Source organism: Trichomonas vaginalis, chromosome I, assembly GCF_026262505.1.
Source record: "Trichomonas vaginalis G3 chromosome I, whole genome shotgun sequence".
In the NCBI taxonomy this organism is placed as follows: Eukaryota; Parabasalia; order Trichomonadida; family Trichomonadidae; genus Trichomonas; species Trichomonas vaginalis.
In genome coordinates, this window is record NC_067203.1 from 16,980,763 (window position 1) to 17,001,868 (window position 21,106).

Below are 21,106 nucleotides of genomic sequence, written 5' to 3' on the forward strand. Positions count from 1 at the left end.
TTTTTTCCAAAATGATCTTCGTAGACTTTCTCAATAATTCATTATTATGTGTTGTAATGACAATTCTTAACCTTCGCATTTGATGATTTTCGAAATTTTCGTTTAGATATAGTAGTTTCAAAATCGCAGGTACAAATCTTCCGAAAAATTGTAAGTAAAGTTTTTATTTTTGGACCCGAGATTTTGCGAATAGATTATTTTGGTGAAATGCACATCTAGAATGGTATAGTTTATTTCGATTTGGAAGATAAACAAATACCAATTCTAGAAGTATATTTCATCCAAATAATTATAAAATATTAAAAAAAATAAACTTTATTGTTTTATTGTTCTCAAAATCTTCAAACCTGTTGGTTGACCGCCAAACTCACAAATTTCGCAGATAGGGCATAACTGACCTGCGTTTTTACTGTCTGTCTGGCAACCGCAAAGAGGACAAGAGATAGAAGGCTTTCCTCTGTAAATAGGAGTCTTTCCGATGACATCAATGAAGAATGGATTTCTTTCATTGTAGTTGATGTTCAAAGCGTTTGTTCCAACTTTGTTTGCCTGTTCAAGAGAAGCACGAGCTTGTCCTGCAATCTTTTCATTTGGCTCCAAATCAAGTAATCTTGAGATTAATGATTTAGCAGTCAAATAATTGTGGTATTTCATAGCCATTCTTACAGCAGATTGCAAAGTCAATCGTTCATGAGATCGAGCCAATCCAACATGAGTGAAGTAAACAGCCAATTCCAGATTTCTTGTTGGATCCGTCTCGCTCTTTCTTGTTAATTCGAGGAGGCAGCCAATTGCGTATTTCGTTGCAATATGCAAACAATCCAAAATCTTTTGTTCTTCTTCTTTTGTTTGGACCGAAGTAACAATAACTCTTCTGATCAATGTTTGGCAAATTCCAAAACATTCTTTGAAGTGTCCTTTGTTGAACTCGATGAAAATGCTGTTCTTCATCATTTCATCGAATTGAGAAACTGAATCTGTCAAAACCGGAAGTGACAAATTTCTGAATTTCATCGAAAGAGGAACAGATAAATGTCCGAACTCGTTTTGGATAGAAAGATTGGATCTCACGAAGCTTTCAATGAACAAATTCTTGAGGGGTTCGAAGTTCTTCGCATTGAGCTGTGTCTTAGCCAAAACAAGAGCTTCTCCGAAATCTCCTGATGCCGCGAAATCTCCAATTGTTGTTGAATTCTTTGACATCTCTTGTTTGATGTCTTCTCCACGAGGAGGAGCAACAAACTGTGATGGACTTGGCGCAGGAATGTTTTCAACATTGATGTCAACATCCCAGCCTTCGCTATCGTCTTCTTCATTGTTGTCACTTTTCTGGTTATCGTCTTCATCTGACATTGGCCATTCTGTTTCTCCTTCATCGAGTTGTGTGTCTTTTTCGACGGAGAAAGGAATGAATGTTGGTCTTGTGAGTGGCCAATCTTCTGATCTCTGTTTGATCTCTGGCAATTCGATTTCTGGCATTTTTTGACTGACAATTTGCTCCAAATTCGGATTTATGCCAATCAACAATTTGTCAATCGATTCGTTGTCGTTGCACCAGATCATGTATTCGGGATTATTTGTCTGTTTTGTGAGCTTTTGTAAACTGGCAGAATTTCCTGCCAAAAGATACAAAAATGCCAAATTTTCTGTATCATTTGCCTTTGTAAACATTTTTTCTGCCAAAGAAATTTTTCCACAATTGAGAGCGTTTTCGGCCAATGTCTTGTAAATCGATTTGTCCTTGATCTCGTCGGCCGCGAGGACGGCTGTATCGAAATCGCCCGCTTTAAGAGCCATTTCGAACTTAGTTTTAGGATCTCTGGCCAAACTTGCAGCGATATCGTAGCGATTGTTGTTTGCAGCGAATTCCATGATGGCGAAACCAATCGGAGGCTGTTCAGCGACAATGCGACGAGCAGCATGGCCACCATCCGATTTAGAATTGATCAAAGCAAGCTTTAATTTCAATTCTCCTAACTCAATTTCGCGTTTGAAGACAACTCCGTCACGTGTTACGAACCAGGCGATTTCTTCCTTGGCCTTGATGATATAAAGAACTCTTGGGAGCGAACATACAACTCCGGAATATCCGGAAACGATATACTTCAAATGAGTACGAGTTGTAAAGAGAATGGCGTCACCGTCGAAGCAGCAGCTCTTTACTTTTGAGGATTCATTGAAGACTGAGGGATCCGTAAGGTCTGCATTTGAATATAAGATAGAAGTTGAGTTTCTAGCGCAGATTTTTGTCTTGTCATCGTTTATCATGATTACCTTGCAGTCATTGAACTGAATATTTCTGATTTCTTTCTGTCTTGTGATATCATATAAGTAAATGTTGGTTTTCGTTACAAGATAAACACGCTGTGCAGGAGCAGCAAATAGTCTGAGTGCGTGAGGAACCTGGAATCTCGATAATGTAGATGATCCTGGCTCTCCATAGCATAATTTGTCTCTGGAAGTGCTCAAACATACAAAAGATGAGCGGGAGAACCATACAGCGGATAATCCTTCGCCTTTCGTAATAGGATTCGTCATTGATAAGTCGATACATTGATAATAAGGATTTTTTTCGTTGTCGTATGAAACGAGCGCCATATTTCTGGCATTGTTCCAGCTTATGGATGTTACTCCATTTTGTACTGTACTCGGTTTCTCTTGATTCTTTGAGATTACGTCGACAACGTGAATTTCGCTTTCTTGGATCCAAGCAACGGATGTTCCTTGTACGTCGAAAGGTGTACGTTCTTTATTCGTTTTGAGAATGGTGACACCGCTATCGTGGCCGGCTGCAATTAAAGCATCTTTCGGATGAGCAGCGACACACCAAAAGCGGCTGCCGGATATTTCGTAAGTGCCGATTTCTCTGTATGTGTTTCCGTCGAATTCGCGAATGGAAAAGTCTTCTGAGCAGGAAATGATATTTCCTGTTGCAGGATGGAAGCGTACGCATGTAGCAGGGCCTGTATGAGCATTGATTGTTGATGTGACTTGTAATTCGTCATTGATTATCTTGTAAACTTTAATAGAACTGTCTTCTCCGCAAGATATTAATCTGTTGCCTGAACTATCCCATGCAACGCAGTTTGCGCCCTCTGGATGTTCCTCGCTTTCCGAAAGAAGACTGGAATTTGACTCTAAACTGAAAAATGACGAATCAACATCTTTACTCATTGATCCTTTCAGTAAATTCTCAATACTAAATAGACGGACGCACTCATCAAGGCATGCTGTTGCAACGAGAGGCTGATTTGGATTGAATGATGATGACATGACGAAGTATGTGTGATCTTCAAGAATACAAACGCAGCATCTGCTTTGCCAGTTCCATATTCTTGATGTACTATCGTCGGATGATGTTATGAGTAATGGATATGTTGAATGAAACTCAATGGATCTGATAAAATCAATATGGCCTTCTAATGTGAAAAGTTTAACTTTGCGTTGCCAATTATAAACAATAACTTGGTAGTCATCTGTACCGCATGCAAATAATGGTTGTGTTGAATGGAATGCAACACATCGAACAGGAACGTCTGAAACCTGATAAGATTGTAATTCAACATTAATATCGTAATCATATATCACTACCATACCTGTATGTGTGCTGTATAACACCCAAGGTCTACTCGGGTGAAAACAGATACCTTTGACACGAGGTGCTTCAATATCTATTTTCACCTTCATTTTTGTTGAAAAAAAAATTTTAGTAAAGAGATATTTTAAAAAGAAGTTTCTTATAGCCATATCAGTTTATTGAACGATGGTATCCTTATTTTCTACTAGAAATTTGATATTTCATCAAAATTGCAAATCAAATTCTATGAAAACTATGTTTTGAACAATCATTCCTGGAAAATTGAGGTTATTAATAGATGTATTAATTATATTACCTATTGTGCTTGTCTAATATACTTAGTTGTAAAGATCTCATGCAGAAAAGATGTTATTCATTTCAGAACTTGGACTTAATGATGCAAAATTTCAAAACTTTGAGCTAAAGAATGAAAACTATAATGTTCTTTTGTTTTTTAGCATGCTGCTGTTTCTTTGCTGTTATTTTCTGCTGCAATATGAAGTGGAGTATTTTCGATTTCACCTTTAGCATTGATATCTGCACCATGTGAAATAAGAATTTCTGCTGTTTCTTTGCTGTTATTTTCTGCTGCATAATGAAGTGGAGTTAGTTCAAAATAGCATTTAGCATTGATATCTGCACCTGTGAAATAAGAACTTCTGCTGTTTCTTTGTTGTTAATTATTGCTGCATAATGAAGTGGAGTTTTTTCGATTTCACCTTTAGCATTGATATCTGCACCATGTGAAATAAGAACTTCTGCTGTTTCTTTGCTGTTCTTTATTGCTGCAATATGAAGTGGAGTATTTTCGATTCCATTTTTAGCATTGATATCTGCACCATGTGAAATAATAACTTCTGCTGTTTCTTTGCTGTTAATTATTGCTGCATAATGAAGTGGAGTTTTTTCGATTTCACCTTTAGCATTGATATCTGCACCATGTGAAATAAGAACTTCTGCTGTTTCTTTGCTGTTATTTATTGCTGCATAATGAAGTGAAGTTCGTCCAGATTTATTTTTAGCATTTATATCTACGCCATGTGAAATAAAATATTTGCAAACAGATGGAAGAAAAAATGAGCCAGAACGTATAAAACATGTATTAATATCATTAGTTTGATCTAAATATACTAATAATGGTTGAAGATATTGGCACTGAATGCATGTATCTAAGTTGATTTCAATATTGTATTCATTCATTAAAAATGAAACAAAATCAATGTTATGTGAAAAAATTGCATATTTCATGCACATGTCATCTGGTTGTTGAAATTTCAAGCACTCGCTTAAGATCTCTTGATTTCCGCCTAAAAATGATAAACGGAGACATTTTTGTGTGATTTCAGAATGGAACATTGTGATAAAGAACTTAAAACAATCAACTGAACCATAATAACAGCATAATTCAAGAAAAGAATAACCATCCATTGAATCTGGATAAAGATCGGATATTAGTCTTTGATCTTTATCAAATTCGCACCTTCCGATGATAGAGATTAATAATTCTTTATCATTATCCATAATTGCCCTGTAAATTGTATTTTCTTTATGAATTTCTACTGAATAATTTTGAGATTCACATTCTTTGAAATATCTCTTGTCACTTTCGTTAAGTATTATTCCATATTCTTGATAAAAAAGATAATTAAAAACATAACAAATATTTTGCATCTCCTTTGGATGATATTCATCAAAGATTTGTTTGGCAAGAGTTAAATATGACTTAATATAGCGGTTATTATACAATGTCATGCACGACAATAATGTTATAATAATATATGGAGGACAATTGTTTGAATCGATAAGATGAATTTTGATATCTTTATAAATTGCAGCTAATTTGTTTCCATCTTTTGTTTTGAGTCGATATAATGAGTCTAATACATCACAAAAATTTGCATAAATGCTCATCAATTCATTGTAATGAGTTGGTGATTCTGTTTTATCACACTCCATTAAAAATTGTAAAATTTTTTTAGAGCAACAAATACAAAAGGTTATAACTTCTCATTGATAGCAAGATATGTGTACATACCTCAATAACAGGTTCTTCACCATTTATTTTATATTTTTTCCCCCATAGAATAATCAAATGTATTCAGGTTTTAAACTTAAGCCCATCTTGCTACACATAGTCACCTAATCGTACTCCTTCCTCAATGTTGAGTGATTCTCTTTCAAAAATGTTTACGAAGATATACGAGTTTATCATCCAAAGATGGTATTAACCGATTTTCTCCAAACTACGTATTCTACATATATATATATATAATTGTATAGTCTGTAGCTGGAGTTTCAGGCTATAATTTTTTGTAGTATTTGACGGGAATTCTTTTGTTCGTTTAGCATATAAAATGATTTGCTTCTATGTTTCATCTCTTTTTTGGTTTTTTTGTAACTGGTTTTGTAAATTCTCCGTCCTCTCAAATAAATTTTAGTGATTTGTCATGAGGGGTTCAGCAAAATTTAAACCCCGAATCACTAAAACGGAAAAATTCTATATATATGCAGGTCCATGTGATAATTGTCCACCGTCAGTCGAGCCTTGGGTTATGCAATTTTGCTCAATGCCAGAAAATAAATGGTATGCAAAAATAGATCGCAATTGGTTAATAGATCCTTTCAATCAATACGGATTAGAAGAAATTTTACCAAATTTCGATCTTGCTCTCGATATGATAACAGATGAACACTCCAAAAAATGGATTTACCTAACAGATCAGAATATTTCAGCAGTTCTTGTCCAAGCAAAACATCTTTATGGTATGCTTCATGCAAGATATATTACTCAAAGTCCTGGCTTAAAACAGATGAAAGAAAAATACAACGAAGAGCTATTTGGTACATGTCCAAGAGTCAATTGTGACAATGCGAAACTTCTTCCTATCGGAACTACTTTTCGCGTGAAACATCATTCAGTAAAATTATTTTGCCCTTGCTGCTACGACATATACAAAGCACCACGGAAAGTTGCTCTAGATGGTGCCCATTTTGGATCTGCTTTTCCTCATATTTTTTTAGCAAGTTATCCTGCATTGGATATGCATTCCAAGTTTAAGCAATTTGATATACATATGTTTGGCCTGAAGTTGAATAGAAATAGTCTCCCTGCTTTTATACCTCACGAAAGAAATGTTCATCAGCATGATATTTATTCTGATTATGATGAAGAAGAGGAAGAAGAAGATGAATCGGATGACAACTAACCATATAAATATTTGTTTGAATTTTTTACAAATACTTTAATTTTTTTTTTTATCTAATAACAAAAATAAAGAAAGAATTCTATGAATCAGTGGTCTGATTCAGAATACATATAAATATCATAATAAATTCATAAAATAATAATAAATAATATCATAATGATCTATATTTTTCATTAAAGATCAATTGTAGCATTAGCTGAATAAGTAAATCGCCTATCATTCCTATTTGCAAGCGAATCACAAGGTTGCATGATATAAGCCTGACGATAATTGCTGTCATAATTTTTGTTATGTGTAGGGCATGTTTTATATATAAGTTGAACAATAGGACAAATTCTATCCATCTGATGTATCAAAGCAGGAGCTGTTTTTGTATCCCAATCGTAAATATAACCATCACTTCTAGGCCTCTGCTCATAAATGGAATAACATGCTGAAGCATAGTACGTTGCGTTGAAGTCTATCCAAATTTTTGTAAATACTTTCCCATAAACGGCAAAATTAAAATAAGATTGATCGCGGCTCATTTTGTGGAAGAATTTTGGCAAGGAAATTACTGTATGATAAAATTCAGCCATTAGATAGCCTTTTCCTATAACAAATCCTCCGTTAATAAGGAATTTTTTCGCATTTGCTAATAAATTTGCAAATTCAGATGAAAAATACGCAGACATGAAGTACTTTTCCCAATCATGATTGGCAAACGTAACTCTTTCTATTGACATCGATATTTTATCTTGAGGAGCATCTTTAATGAAAGGATCTTTTTGGAAAATCGAATCATAAATATCCGAAAACATCATTCTATCAAAATACATGGAGCAATACTCTGCAAATACGTATTCAATGATTTTACGGCACATACGTACATCGTTAAAGATATTATCACTATGATAAGGAACAACTTGAATTGTAACTCCACAGTTAGAAAGATCGCGCCAAACACTTTCATGATGAAGATCATAGAGTTTCTGTGTAACAAGAAAGATAATGCTGCAGCGGCATTGTGCTGATCGTAGTGTTCTAACCCAATTTAGAATATTATGTGAAGTGTTACCCATCAAATATGCAAATGCAACGTCATTTTCGGTACTATTTGATCCTGAGTAATGACGTACAACATTGCAATAATCACAATTTGAAAGTTTTTTCGCATTTGCCTTTGCAATTTCTGCAAGGTGGCCATTTTTAAAGAATTCAACATCCCCACAGATTTGCTTGGCCTTTTCTTCATATTCTAATGTTTCTTTTGTAAAATAACGAGAAAATGTTAATACTTGTGGTGCATTTCTGAGGTTTAGAAAAAATAAAGAGAGGATAGTATACAACAGAAGTGTTTCACTAATAAGCCAGTCTGTTGATGCAGCCCTTCTATTGCTATACCTCATAAAATCTGGTGTAATGATATCAAAATTAACTCTCAATTTTTTGAGAAAAAAAATTGAAAGGTTTTATGTTTACTAATATCAACTTATAATGCTCTATAAAACTATAGAAATTTTGTGTAAAAAATAAAAATATACATTTTCATGCTTTTTGTAATGTATCTAAGATATATTACTTTTATCACTTCAAACATGCGATTTGCTAATGAATATTTCTTCAATTTAGAAATTTCAAATTTTGAATCATGGATATTTTTGAATTAACGCATTAATATTTGTATCTATTGGTCGATGTATTTATAAATTATTGCTCATGAATCATAGGAAACGAAATTTAAAATATATGTCTCTATCAAAAGGGGGAAGATTTTGCAAGACCCTGCTAAATTTTCATTATTATGCATCCAGCAGCAGAAGTTGAAGTTCACCATCGCCGAAGGAGACATCATCATAATAGTAATGCTGCTGAGACAACACCTGAAGAGGCGCAGCAAATTACAGAAAAAGTTGCGCAATTAGAAGAATCAGGTGAAATTAATCCTTACACAAACAAGCCATACAGCAAGAATTATTACAAAATCCTCGAAACCAGAATGAAATTACCTGTTTATGAGAGAAAAGATGAGATTATTGAAGCTGTAAGGAACAGCAAAGTTACAATCATCGAAGGTTCAACAGGTTCCGGTAAAACAACACAGATTCCACGATTTCTCCTTGAAGCCAACATTATTGACCCATCACAAAAGATTGTTTGTACTCAACCTCGTAGAGTTGCTGCAATCAACGTCGCATCACGTGTTGCTGATGAGATGGATATCGAACTTGGCGCAGAAGTTGGTTACTGTGTCAGATTCGATGCGAAGGAGACCTCAAAGACACGCCTTACCTATATGACTGATGGTCTTTTGATGAGAGAATTCGTTATCGATCCAAATGTAACAAAATACGGTATCATCATCATCGATGAAGCCCACGAACGTACAATTAACAGCGATATTATCATCGGTTTACTCAAGAGATTAGTTAATAAACGTGATGATCTCAAAGTTGTCGTCATGTCTGCTACTCTCGAAGCCACCAAATTCCAGCGCTTCTTCGATAATATCACCGACGATTCCGAACCATGCGTTACTCCACACATTGTCGTTCCCGGCAGATTACATAAGGTCGTTAAGGTCTATACAGAGGCAGCAGTGCCAAACTACCTCAACGAAGCTGTTTCCCGTACACTAGATATCCATTTCAACCAGCCAGAAGGCGATATCCTCCTTTTCCTCACTGGTGAAGAAGAAATCGAGTCAACATGTGACAGATTACGAGCTGAAATCTCAGGCCAGACACATTCCACAGGTATAAGTGCATACGTTCTTCCTCTATACGCATCCTTGCCTCCACAGGAACAAGCGAAAGTTTTCAAACCGGCCAAATATCCAAACACGAGGAAAATCATTGTTTCCACAAATATTGCAGAAACATCTGTCACCATTGACGGTGTTGTTTATGTCATTGATCCAGGCATGGTCAAGCAAAACACATATAATCCGGAGCGTAGAATGTCTTCTCTTTTAGTTGTCCCCATTTCGAAAGCAGCTGCTGTACAAAGGGCAGGACGTGCAGGCAGAACAAGAAGAGGTATCTGCTACAGATTGTACACTCAAGAAACTTTCGAAAAAGAACTTCAAGAGCAGACAACACCTGAAATACAACGCTCTGATTTGGCAAGTGTTTTATTGTTGATGCTGGCCGCTGGAATTTCCGACATAATGCACTTCCCATTTATAGATCCGCCTGAATACAAACTCGTCAAATCTTCCATTGAAGAACTCTACTTCCTCGGTGCTGTCGACATCCAAGGAAATCTCACTGAAAAAGGCCGTTTAATGTCCTTGATTCCAATCGAACCAAAACTTGCTGCGGCTTTGATTTCATCCAAAGATTTCAACTGCACAGTGGAGATGGCAACAATCGTTGCAATGCTTTCTGAACAAGGACAGCCATTCATGAGACCTGTCAAAGAAAGCGCAATGGCTGATGCAGCTCACCGACCATTTAAGTGCGGTTTTTCAGATCACATTTCACTTCTCAGGTGTTTTAACGAGTTTGCGAAAGACCCATCGAAGAACTTTTGCAACCAGCACTACTTGAATTACAGGATGCTTGACAGGGCTTATAAATCAAGACAGCAATTGCTTTCTTTGTTGAGAAAGAATGGAATTGAAGCTGTTTCGATTTATGATGACAAAGAATGTCAAAATCCAGAAAAACATATCATTCATGCACTTTTGATGGGAATGTTCATGCAGACATGTGTTTATAATCCACCAACAAAACAGTACTCGTTCATGACTGGCCAGAAAGAGGCTGATATCCATCCTTCTTCTTCAATTAGAAGTATTCCAACATGGCTCATATACACTGAGTATGTTTTCACTAATAGTGAGTTCATTAGAGGATGTTCTGAGATAGAAGACTCATGGATAATCCAATCTTGCCCTGAATTCTTCGATCCTGAAAGATATCCAATCGGAAACATCAAAAATGCCCTCAGGAGATTGATAGATAACGAAAATAGAAAGAAGAAAGAAGAATTATATATTATGAATAGAGTTATATTTTTATAGAGATTTTTTTAACAAAATAAAAGTGTATTTTACAAATTTATAGAGTTTGTTTATGGTAAAAGTTAAATGACTCAGATTTATTAGTTATTAGTTAGTAAAGTTGCATTTGGCTGTTATTCTCCTATGTGCTTGTTGCTTAAATTCATTTAAAAACGCCGCAGATATTATGTTCGATAAGATTATAAAAAACAAATTTATAAGCAATTTTAGAAGCACTTATCGAATAGTAAAGAAAATGTTGAAGTTCTTCTTTAACATGGTTCGAATACAAATGAAAAAGGTTTTTATGGAGAAACTGCTCTTCATATGGCATCAAGAAGAAATGATAAAAAAACACTAAATTTCTTCTAATGAATAGTGCAAGTGTCAGTGAAAAAAGTGATGATGGTTTCACCGCTCTTCATTTTATAGCAAAAAAAAAGTATTGTACAGAAAGCACTGAATTTCTTATTTCACAGGGTGTAAAAATCAATGAAAAAGATGGGAAAAACACTCTTCCTGAATTGTTTTTTATGATGTGGTACTAACTCAATTGAGAGCACTTCTATACCACACAAAATATTTAAAGCTGATTGTTGCAACTCGATTATTGTAGTTTTATTATATATGTATTATTAAGGGTGCACACGAGAGGATCATGTAAACTTCAGAATTTAGAACCTTATTTTTAGGCATTATCTTGGCTACCTATTTAGGCTCGAAAAGCAAAAAATATCAAAAAATACAACTTGACTCCATTATGACCCTTTCATGGAGGTAGTTTTTATCCGCTAGTATTTTCCCTTTGAATCTCTTTACAATTCGAAATCAAATTCAAACCTCAGTAGAAGAAAGGAAGAATCGACTTACTACGGTTGTAATACGAATAAATACATATATTTAATTATTTTTATTTACATAATAATTGTTTGAAGCTCATATTCCATCAAATTTTTAAATAAAAACATTAAAATGTTGAAAATGTTCATATATTTAATAGGGTTTTGGCACTTTATTGAGGAATTACTACATACATAGTCGAACTGAACTTGATATTTTGAAATTTAAATTATTTATCAAAATTAAAATTTAACTTGAAATTTATAATTATTTAGTCATATTTTGCATAATTCTAAGTAGATTTTGTAAAAAATCAAGAAAGAAAAATTTTAACGTGCTTTATTTTTTCTTTTTTATAATAATACATATTATTATATAATTAACATATTCATAATGTTTCACCCTTTCAAAAATATCCTCCTCCTCCTCTCAAATAAACGTACATACGGGTGGCCTCTTTTTTCAAAAAATTAAAATTTGAAATTTTGGGGCTCAAATATTAGAGATTTTTTCAACCTTCCGATATATGTTGTCTATATCAGACCTCCTTTCTTTTTGATACTTAACATTGTTCCTAAATCTTAGCCGTTAACGGCTGTTCTGAAAATATTTTTTTTTTCGAAAAATTCGAAAAAAATTCTCAAAATTCAAAAATCCCTTAATTCCTGAGGATTTTGGAAAAAAGTTTTTACATGAACATGTGTATATTATATGAAGTATATTGATAAGGTAAAAATCAAATTTTATTGCATATTTCGAGAAATAAACTAACTAACGAATCCTCAAAATTGAGAGGGTAATCCTCCTCCTCTCAAATAAACGTACATACGGGTGCACCCTTAAAACTTATGTTATTTGGTATTAGAAAATAATTAATTATTCTTTATTTACTCCTCCTTGAGGTGTTCGATGTGCTGGACGTAGATACCATCGAGGAACTTACGAAGATCCTTATCTTTGATCTTTGTGAGCTGGTGGATCTGGCCGCAGACAAGGGAGACGTCTTCGAGGTTGGCACCTTCGATGTTGATCTCATCCTTGGCGACGGATTCGTTGGACCAGATTCTGACGCCTTCTGGAGCTGTAACAATCTTGTGCTCCTTATGACCCATGAAGCCGTTGAAATCGAATGTACGGCCATCCTCAGAGCATGTGTGCTTGATTGGGAAGTGGGAGTAGACGAAGTGCATCTTATAACGCCAGCCGAGTGTAACACCGGTGATCATGTTCTTGACGATGCCGAAGAGTGTGCCAATACGGGCAAGGAGCTTGCGGTTGCCGAACCAGCAGCGGGCAACGATCTGGTGATCCTTCTCATCGTACTCGAAGTCAAGCTTGAGGTGGGAGAGATCCTTGACGAGCTTTGTTGTCTTCTTGTCCTTTGGATCTTGGTGCTCGATTGTGACAACACCAGACTTAACTGTGCACTTGATGTTCTCTGGGATCTTGAAATGTTCCTGATGAAGAACTGGACGAGGCATTGGCCAAAAGGTAGATCAAACCGCTTAAGCCCTAGATTGAGACTTTTTTACGGTTTGACATTCATATTAATATTATGGTTTTGAATAATTACAAAGGTACATTCACTAGGCGATAACAGTAAAATGGGATGAAAATAGGATAAATAGCATCCCTATATAGTGCCTAACAATATTTATACGGGCCAAAAAAATTTGGCTAGAGATTTGGTGAGTTATAAAACTTAGAAAATTGAGAGGGATTTTTATTTTTGAATTTTTTTTGGAAAGTTAAAATTGCGATTAAAAATCGATTTCCAGGAGAACTAAGCATCTCATCATATATTTAAATCGATTAAAATATTAAATAATAGTTGAATAGTATAACAACGTGAAATTATGGCTGAATCTACAGAAAAAATGAACATATTTGACATTTTTGAAAATTCATACGTTAGATGGTGACAGACTCATAAACTATATTTTAGCTAAGATTGATATATGGTTTCAACAACACATGGTTAAAATCGTAAAAATATTTTAGATTTCAAAAGATATATATGGTAATATAATGGAACAAAGTCAACAAATAGCATGTTAAATATGTTATAATTAACTTTTTATTAGATCCAATAGTAGATATCGAATGGTTTCCAGCTTTATGGTTAAATATTTTCTTTTCGAGCTTCTCTTTAACTGTTGTATTAAGGTTGTAAATTTTTGATGCTAGAAACTATGGAATCTTCTTTGCTGCTGCATTTTTCTTGAGAGTTCTTGCAATTTCGAATAGATCTGCGCATTGTATGAAATGGAGGCTTTAAAATATCTTGAAAACAGAATAGGACTGCTTTTCCAAAGGAATGCTTACTTGTAAATCAGAGAGTTTCAAAATTGACAGCAAGATTATCATCATAACTTTCGATTTTGCTGCGAAAAAGGAAGACAAGTAATTAACAAATCATTTACTGTTGTTCATCAAAAGAAGAAAACTTTGATAACAACTAATGATGATAAGATCAAGCTATCTTTTAATATTTTAAATTAATAAGACATTCAAAATATTTGAATGGTTTAAAATATTTTCTTTTAATTTCTATAAGATATTATCATGATTATATAATAAAATTTAAATTTTTATTCAAAAAGGCAATATTTCAAACTTTTAATTTCAAAAATCTTAATTCTGCAATAAGTGTATTTAATTGTAGCAAATTTAATGATCCTTCGTCATGCTTAGCAATTTGGAATAAGGGTTTCGTTTTGCTAAAATTGTCACTTTTATAGCATATTTGTTTTTGGATGTTTTGCGAAACCAAAAAAAAAAACTATGATATACAATGTGTGTGTAAAGAAAATACTTTATTTACTAGTTAAAAAATCATTTGGTATTGATCAAGTTATTTTTTCTGGATAAGATATTATATGGATAATTGGATAGAAAATACAATTATATAATCTTGTACCTGGTTTAATTAAGCTAATTGTCATCAGAAACTTGTAATTTTTATGAATTTCAGATTTTCTTTTCATTACTGCTTTCTTAATAGGTCAAGTTCTTATTTACGTTATAAAGTATGATATTTACAAATATCAAGTTATCATGTTTTTTGAGAAATTATGAGAAACAAACAAAAATGAAAAAGATAGGAATAGCAATGAATAGTGATGTGGGTATAGAAAATGTAAGAGATATGAATGCAAAGCAATCAGTATTTAGGATATTGACCATAGATTTCGAAAAAAAAATGCTGCATATTGAGCGAAAACTATGATTATATTATAAGGCTGTCATTTAAAGCATAATGAAACTATTCCCTTTTCATTTTAATCGAATAAGATAGTAAAGATTTTTGAATTAGCTAGAAACTGATGAGATGTTTTCACAAATCAGATTTTTAATCTCTATAATGCATAATTCACTCAATATCTCAATTTTGATATTGCGAGATATTTTTGCTATCGGTTTCGCAATTTTGACACACATAGCAAGAGGGTTCTATAAGCATTATTATCAACGTAGAATCTGAATATCATATCAGAAAATGTCGCAAATCTGACATTTACCCGACCAAATAGCAAAAATAATTGAATACTTTTCGCAAAAACTTTAAAAATCGATAAAAATGAAATATAGATATTAAAGAGACTTTTTATATAATATTCATAAAGATTTTCCAAAAATATGATACCGCAAAATTAAAAAAAGTGACGTCTTGAGTGGAGTCAAAGGAAATTGCTAGCTAAATGTTTTTTTTAGCGAAATTGCGTATTGTACGTTTTTTTCGCAAAACGAAACCCTTATTTGGAACTCATAAATTAATGATTTCTTCAAGTAAAATTCTGCATTATTTCAAAAGTCAATAATTCTCTAGTAACTTTTCTTCAAACCTAACCATTATATTATATGTATAATGGAAATAATTGCAAAAAAGATAGCCGAATTTACTGGTAGTTCTTGTGATGCGAAATAATTGCAAATTAACACCTAGTTTTAACAGCATCAATCTCTTTTTGCTCTCATTTAAATGCATTCGCACACTTTAATTTTGAAATATAAGAGTTTTGGAAATTATCAAATTTATCTGCTCAAATACTATAGATCTTCATAAGTGTTAATAGAATCATTAGCCTTACATATAGTGTTTAATATAATGATGCACATTATACTGGGATTCGTTCCTTATTCATCTAGTTATTATAAGATTTACAACCCCATGAAAATTTAAAATTTTGTCAAAAATAGTGAATGTACCTTTATAATTACTTATAAAGTATATATGGAATAATGATAGAATTCTCATAGATATTTGTTTTTCTCAAAGAAATCATTTTCACTCAATATTATTGGCGCCTCGCGCCGATAGATTTAAGAATATAGAGGACAGCACCTACACTTTTTACATTATGAACCTACAGTAAATTAACATCCTGTGTTTATATTTTTTATGACTTAATTTTGATAGTTTTTGTTGAGAAATTTTAATCATATTTTAAATAAATATATAATATTATTCTTGGATATTTGGATGACGAAAAGCGCCAATCATATATCGAGGAATTCAATTTTTCAAATAAATTATTGGATTATCATCAAAAATCATAGAAAACTAAATATTTAGTTACGATAATGCATAAGGAATATGTATTCATTGCGTGTGTCTTGCCGAACAAATGACGATAAAGGTTCTCAAAAAAATTTATTAACAAGACCTCAATTCCAAGTATCACTCTGGTCTAAAGTCTTGTTGTAATGTGTACAAGTCCCAACAAATTCTTAATAAGTGCTTTACTTTCAACATTTATTTCGAGAATTCTCTAATATCTAAAAATATCCTCTAAGTTAATTCGTCCATACTAAAAGTCTATCTTATATTTTACGTAATAATCTTTTAAATCGAATATTAATCAATACACTTAAATTTACTTGAATAAATACTTTTCCTATAATCACTATGTGTTTGTTTTGCCGAAGGTAGCATACCTGCCCGAAGGGCAAGCGTAGCCACCTGAGGTTAGAAATTATATTATAACAAATTTGATTTTGTGGACTAAAGAATCGTGGTAAGTTTAAATCTTCATATTGTAGCTCATTAAACTTTAATTAACTCTTTCAGACAATCAAGATCACAAAACTTTATTTGCATGCCACTATATAATCAGGAAATAAACATAAATTAGATATTTCCTCAATAGATCACAAGATACAACCACTAAGCTATTGAAAATGAGACAGATCACAATTAATACCACGAAGTAAAAACGATATCGTAAATTTTATCGTCAATTTTTTTATCCAAGATTTAAAGTTTTAAAACAGATAAAATTTGAAGTTTTTGACCTGATGATTTTCCAGAATTTCGGTTTGACATAGGCAAATAGTGTCATTTGCCATTTTTCAATATGCTCTTCCTATTTCTGGTTTTTTTGATCAAACTCAGATCCGATACTGAAAGACACTGCAATTCACGTTTATATGTTAATCGTAAGTGGGAGCTTGAAGACGGTCGCACATTATTTTATAACACGAAGAAGACTGTTTGCAGGGGCGGCATGATGCTAACTTCAACCGAAATTGAAAATTATGCTGTAATTGTTGACGGCACAAATCAAATCAAATTTGATCAAGATTCTGACAGTGTCAAACTTGCTGATGGAAGAATCGCATCAGTTCGTAGTGACAACTATTTGAGAATCGTTGGTAAAAGTATTATAATGACAGAAACTTATAAACTTGGCATAGTATCTAAAGTTTGGTGAAGAATCTTAAATTTTAATTTCAAATAAAAGATTTCTTCTAGTCGTAAATAGTTTACGTTTAACTACTACTAATTATAATAATATATATCTTTATATATCACATTTATTTTAATATTTTGAAAAATAATTCAATAATTAGAGTTTTCTGAGAGAATAACAATACGGTGTCTATTAGGAGACCAAAAGAATCAATCAAATGTTATATTTCGCGGCCATTTTACAACTCTTAAGATGATTTCGTTTGAAATTTGATTTGATCTTTTTCCAGATTTTGCATGTGGAATCCTTAAGTTAATGTGATTTAATGAATTTTATTTGGTAATGCCATACTTCCAAAGAATGTGTGTTAAAACAACATTAAAGTGTCCAAGGTGCAATCCATAATTGAAATTTTTCAAAATATCAACTTTATTTTATAATTTTACAAATTAAATCAAAAAAAATCATTCCAATTCATCAGATAATTTTGTATCTTCATCAGATAAATGATCATCATCACTATCTTCACTATCGGCTTTTTGAGATGTAAGTTTTCTTAAGACTTGAGAACTCTGAGAGCTTTGAGAGTTCTGAGCTTTGCTTTCAAGAATTTCCCTCTTCAATGTTTCCATGGATGTTCGGACGTCAGCTTCATCATTCGAAGATTCTAAATCCTTATCATCATCGTCATCTTCATCATTCAAGTTTTGCTTGTCATCTTCTGCTTCACTTGAATATCCAGATTCATGAACCTTTCTAAGTTTCCTTATCTTTGGCTGTGAAGGAACATCTCTCATGATATCTCTGACTTCCTGAGAAACACCAAGAGCGTCAAACATTTCATCATCATCTAAAGCCATATCATCAACTTCATCGAACAATTCATCGCTATCAGGACCAACTAAAATCAATAAAAGGGTTGATTTCTGACGCTTAACATTGTATAAGAATTTATTGATAATGCTATGCATAACTTCACGAAGTTCGATAATCTCTGGTTCTTCAGATTTCTGGAAATCTTTGTCTGTGAGGACTTTGTTGATGATAATGAAGTATGTGAGTTTAAAGAGATGCGAGAGACCACTCCTCTTAAAAACAAATCTTTTCAGCATTTTTGCAATTGATCCAAGTTCTTCTTGATTGCATTTACGCCAATTTTCAATACAAGTGAAATATGGATCGAGTACATTTGTTCTTCTGGTCAGTCTCTTAATAATGGCTTCAGCATCAAATGCTTCATAATCCACAAAGATTTCATCAAACTCATCAGCTGTTGAAGTTGAATCCCCGTATGTTCTCTTTCTAACCATTTTCTCTGTTTCTGCAACCTTGTAAAGTTGGAGAAGTCTCTCCAAAGAGATAATAGCATCTTGTAGCATGTAAACTGGAGAGTTTGATTTGAGTTTCTTTGACAAAACTGTAATTAAAAAGTCTTCAATGTCTGTTGCACTTTCAGTAACAATAGATTTAGCAGCTTTGATTTCTTCTCCATCTAATGACTTCATAATAACATCAACTAAGAATTTTGCTGCATAGCCAAAGAGAAGGCATACCTTGTTAAGAGCTTTGTTGAGAGGAGTGGCATCAAGATTTGCAACTCTTGCGTCCATGTAAAAGTTAGCCATTGTTAGGAAGTATTTGATATTTTCTTCACTGACTAATGGTCGAACAGAAAATTGACCTCCATATTTAAGAATGAACTCAAGATAGAACCTTGTGAGATCAACCATTTGTATTTGCTCTGTAATTGAAATTGTTGCATCGTATGCAGAAAAGCTTCTTGGGAGAACGCGTGAGAATACATATTTGAATGAATCTGTTCCAATTAATCTTCTAGCTGCTTCTTGGACTTCTGGAGTGAATTGTGGTGGAATTTCACGCGATTCTATAATATTACGCCTTGAATGAGGTTTAATAATTGATGTTGGATCAACGCCTTTATCTATAACTTCTGATGTAATCGGACCATTATATACAAACCCTTTTGTAGATGATTTAACCAATAAGGATCCACCCCAATGGCCATGTCTTGATGGTTTGTTTAGCTTTTGACTCTTGAGTTGGGAAGCAAGCGCATCTAGTGGACTTGGTTTCTTTGGAGAATTAGGAACAACTTCTTGCTTTGGTTCTTCTTCAGTAGTTGTTAATGGAAGAAATGGAACGAAGCTTCCATACAAAATTCCAGCAAGAATTTGTGCAAATTTTTTAATTCTGGAACCAAATGATTTGATCTTTAATACTTCAATGATCTCATATAGACCACCTTCATTAAGGATGTGAAACAGACTCTCGCTAACATCTGAAGGAGATGGAATAACTAAAACGTTGCGAATGAATGTAAACCCGACTTCAGCTTTCTGAAAATCTTCCTGAGAAGCATGAGGATCTATAATAATACTATGAACAAATTCCAATGCAGTAAGTAAAACATCTTTCTTAAAAGTCAAAACTCTTTTGTAGTGTTGATAGATATTATTGAGTATTTCTATATCGTTTGCATTCGCAGGGTATGGATATGTACATGAAGCAAGTGCTTTCAATGCGATGAATGATAAATCTGGTGATTCAGATAAAAGAAGAGGGCAAAAGTGAGTTTCAAATGTTCTTAGATCAAATATTTGCTTTGTAATTGGTTTTTGAATGTTATCCTCTGTCCATATCGAATAAGCAAGCTCTTCCAGGTTAATCTTGCAATCATCAAATTCGATATATTCATCATCTACTTGACGACCGAGGTTGTTAGCTAATTCCGAAATCCTAGCTTCATTTGCTTGCATTTCAGAATATGTACGTTTATGAAAAAGGGGGAGGAGTTTTTGGAACCTGAAATTTTGTCAAGTGAGCTTCCGACCAAACTTTCTCACTTGGGGAAAAGTCCCATAATATAGGTATATTTTGTATCAACCACAACGAACAAAATTCAACTTAATCTTGATTATCAAATTTGTTTGATGTTCGTTTCATACAATCATATACTTCATAATTGTTATCAATGCCTATATGTAAGTCTAACTATATAGAGAATGATCGCTGAATAAAACTTAATAAAAAAAATGAAATGAAAAATCTCTTGAGAGGGAACATATATCTTTATTTGCTTCGCAAATTTGCTTACAACAAAATTTTAGGCTCCTGGAGCTGTGTTTTCAATGATAACTTGTGTGAAGTAAGCAATCATCCATGGAACACAAATAATGATTATATCTCTTGTTGTGTTCATTGCAAAGAACCAGCCAAGAACTGTAAGAATGGCTCCTTTGTACATTGGATCACCCATTGTAAATGGGAAACCGCTAATGTTCTTTGGCTTTGATGTTTTGAGTTCATTGCCATAGTAAACGCCAGAATCTCCAAGAACGTTGTAAACAACTTCATTTAAATACTGGCCAACGAAAACAAGAGGGATAGCAATGCAAAGACCAGGACCATTGATTCCAGCTCTAAAGCAGGTTGGAAGATGGAACACTGCGCCAATTATTTTGTTCCATGTTGAAATTTGGATCAAAGTTTTTTGGGTCATGATCTTACTAAGGGTGTTAGGGAACTTGTAAGCGCAAGTATAGAGGAAGTATGGGAAAAGTGTTGTGAAAATGCACACAAACTGTGAGAAATCAATATGCATTGTGATAAGATGATGAATCAAAAATTTGAAACAGTACACAATTTTAGAAATTCGTGTATGGTTTAATACAATATACTATATTATTACATCTTTTCGAAAATTTAAGATAAGTTACTTTTTTAGGTATTCAATCGACTAAAATTTCTCTCAAAATATCGGCACTGAAATTTTTTTTATCTTAAT

The 21,106-nt window shown here is 33.3% G+C and overlaps 9 protein-coding genes across 9 annotated transcripts, besides 3 other annotated features; 3 read left to right on the forward strand and 6 right to left on the reverse strand.

Annotated features, from left to right (window-relative positions):
- Positions 1–315: 315 nt before the first annotated feature.
- Positions 316–3,717, reverse strand: TVAGG3_0999360 (coatomer family; the record flags this gene model as incomplete). Its single annotated transcript, XM_001582387.2, has 1 exon — positions 316–3,687. The coding sequence occupies one exon, from the start codon at positions 3,685–3,687 to the stop codon at positions 316–318; it is 3,372 nt and encodes a 1,123-aa protein (XP_001582437.1).
- Positions 3,718–4,183: 466 nt separating this feature from the next.
- Positions 4,184–5,533, reverse strand: TVAGG3_0999370 (protein kinase protein; the record flags this gene model as incomplete). Its single annotated transcript, XM_001582388.1, has 1 exon — positions 4,184–5,533. The coding sequence occupies one exon, from the start codon at positions 5,531–5,533 to the stop codon at positions 4,184–4,186; it is 1,350 nt and encodes a 449-aa protein (XP_001582438.1).
- Positions 5,534–5,897: 364 nt separating this feature from the next.
- TVAGG3_0999380 (protein kinase regulator protein) lies at positions 5,898–6,799 on the forward strand (the record flags this gene model as incomplete). Its single annotated transcript, XM_001582389.1, has 1 exon — positions 6,025–6,783. The coding sequence occupies one exon, from the start codon at positions 6,025–6,027 to the stop codon at positions 6,781–6,783; it is 759 nt and encodes a 252-aa protein (XP_001582439.1).
- A 157-nt stretch (positions 6,800–6,956) lies between these two features.
- TVAGG3_0999390 (uncharacterized protein) lies at positions 6,957–8,197 on the reverse strand (the record flags this gene model as incomplete). Its single annotated transcript, XM_001582390.1, has 1 exon — positions 6,957–8,171. One exon carries the CDS (start codon positions 8,169–8,171, stop codon positions 6,957–6,959), a length of 1,215 nt encoding a protein of 404 aa, XP_001582440.1.
- Positions 8,198–8,566: 369 nt separating this feature from the next.
- On the forward strand, positions 8,567–10,805 carry TVAGG3_0999400 (ATP-dependent RNA helicase family; the record flags this gene model as incomplete). Its single annotated transcript, XM_001582391.1, has 1 exon — positions 8,567–10,789. One exon carries the CDS (start codon positions 8,567–8,569, stop codon positions 10,787–10,789), a length of 2,223 nt encoding a protein of 740 aa, XP_001582441.1.
- A 334-nt stretch (positions 10,806–11,139) lies between these two features.
- Positions 11,140–11,316, forward strand: TVAGG3_0999410 (Ankyrin repeat family; the record flags this gene model as incomplete). Its single annotated transcript, XM_001582392.1, has 1 exon — positions 11,140–11,316. One exon carries the CDS (start codon positions 11,140–11,142, stop codon positions 11,314–11,316), a length of 177 nt encoding a protein of 58 aa, XP_001582442.1.
- Positions 11,317–11,407: 91 nt separating this feature from the next.
- Positions 11,408–12,447: a mobile genetic element.
- A 48-nt stretch (positions 12,448–12,495) lies between these two features.
- Positions 12,496–13,089, reverse strand: TVAGG3_0999430 (rRNA binding; the record flags this gene model as incomplete). Its single annotated transcript, XM_001582393.2, has 1 exon — positions 12,496–13,089. The coding sequence occupies one exon, from the start codon at positions 13,087–13,089 to the stop codon at positions 12,496–12,498; it is 594 nt and encodes a 197-aa protein (XP_001582443.1).
- A 90-nt stretch (positions 13,090–13,179) lies between these two features.
- Positions 13,180–14,312: a mobile genetic element.
- A 1,053-nt stretch (positions 14,313–15,365) lies between these two features.
- Positions 15,366–15,821: a mobile genetic element.
- Positions 15,822–17,655: 1,834 nt separating this feature from the next.
- On the reverse strand, positions 17,656–20,217 carry TVAGG3_0999460 (timeless-like protein family; the record flags this gene model as incomplete). Its single annotated transcript, XM_001582394.1, has 1 exon — positions 17,766–20,078. The coding sequence occupies one exon, from the start codon at positions 20,076–20,078 to the stop codon at positions 17,766–17,768; it is 2,313 nt and encodes a 770-aa protein (XP_001582444.1).
- A 146-nt stretch (positions 20,218–20,363) lies between these two features.
- TVAGG3_0999470 (phosphatidylethanolamine N-methyltransferase family) lies at positions 20,364–21,078 on the reverse strand (the record flags this gene model as incomplete). The annotated part of the gene is made up of 1 exon (XM_001582395.2): positions 20,426–20,923. The coding sequence occupies one exon, from the start codon at positions 20,921–20,923 to the stop codon at positions 20,426–20,428; it is 498 nt and encodes a 165-aa protein (XP_001582445.1).
- Between the last annotated feature and the right edge of the window lie 28 nt (positions 21,079–21,106).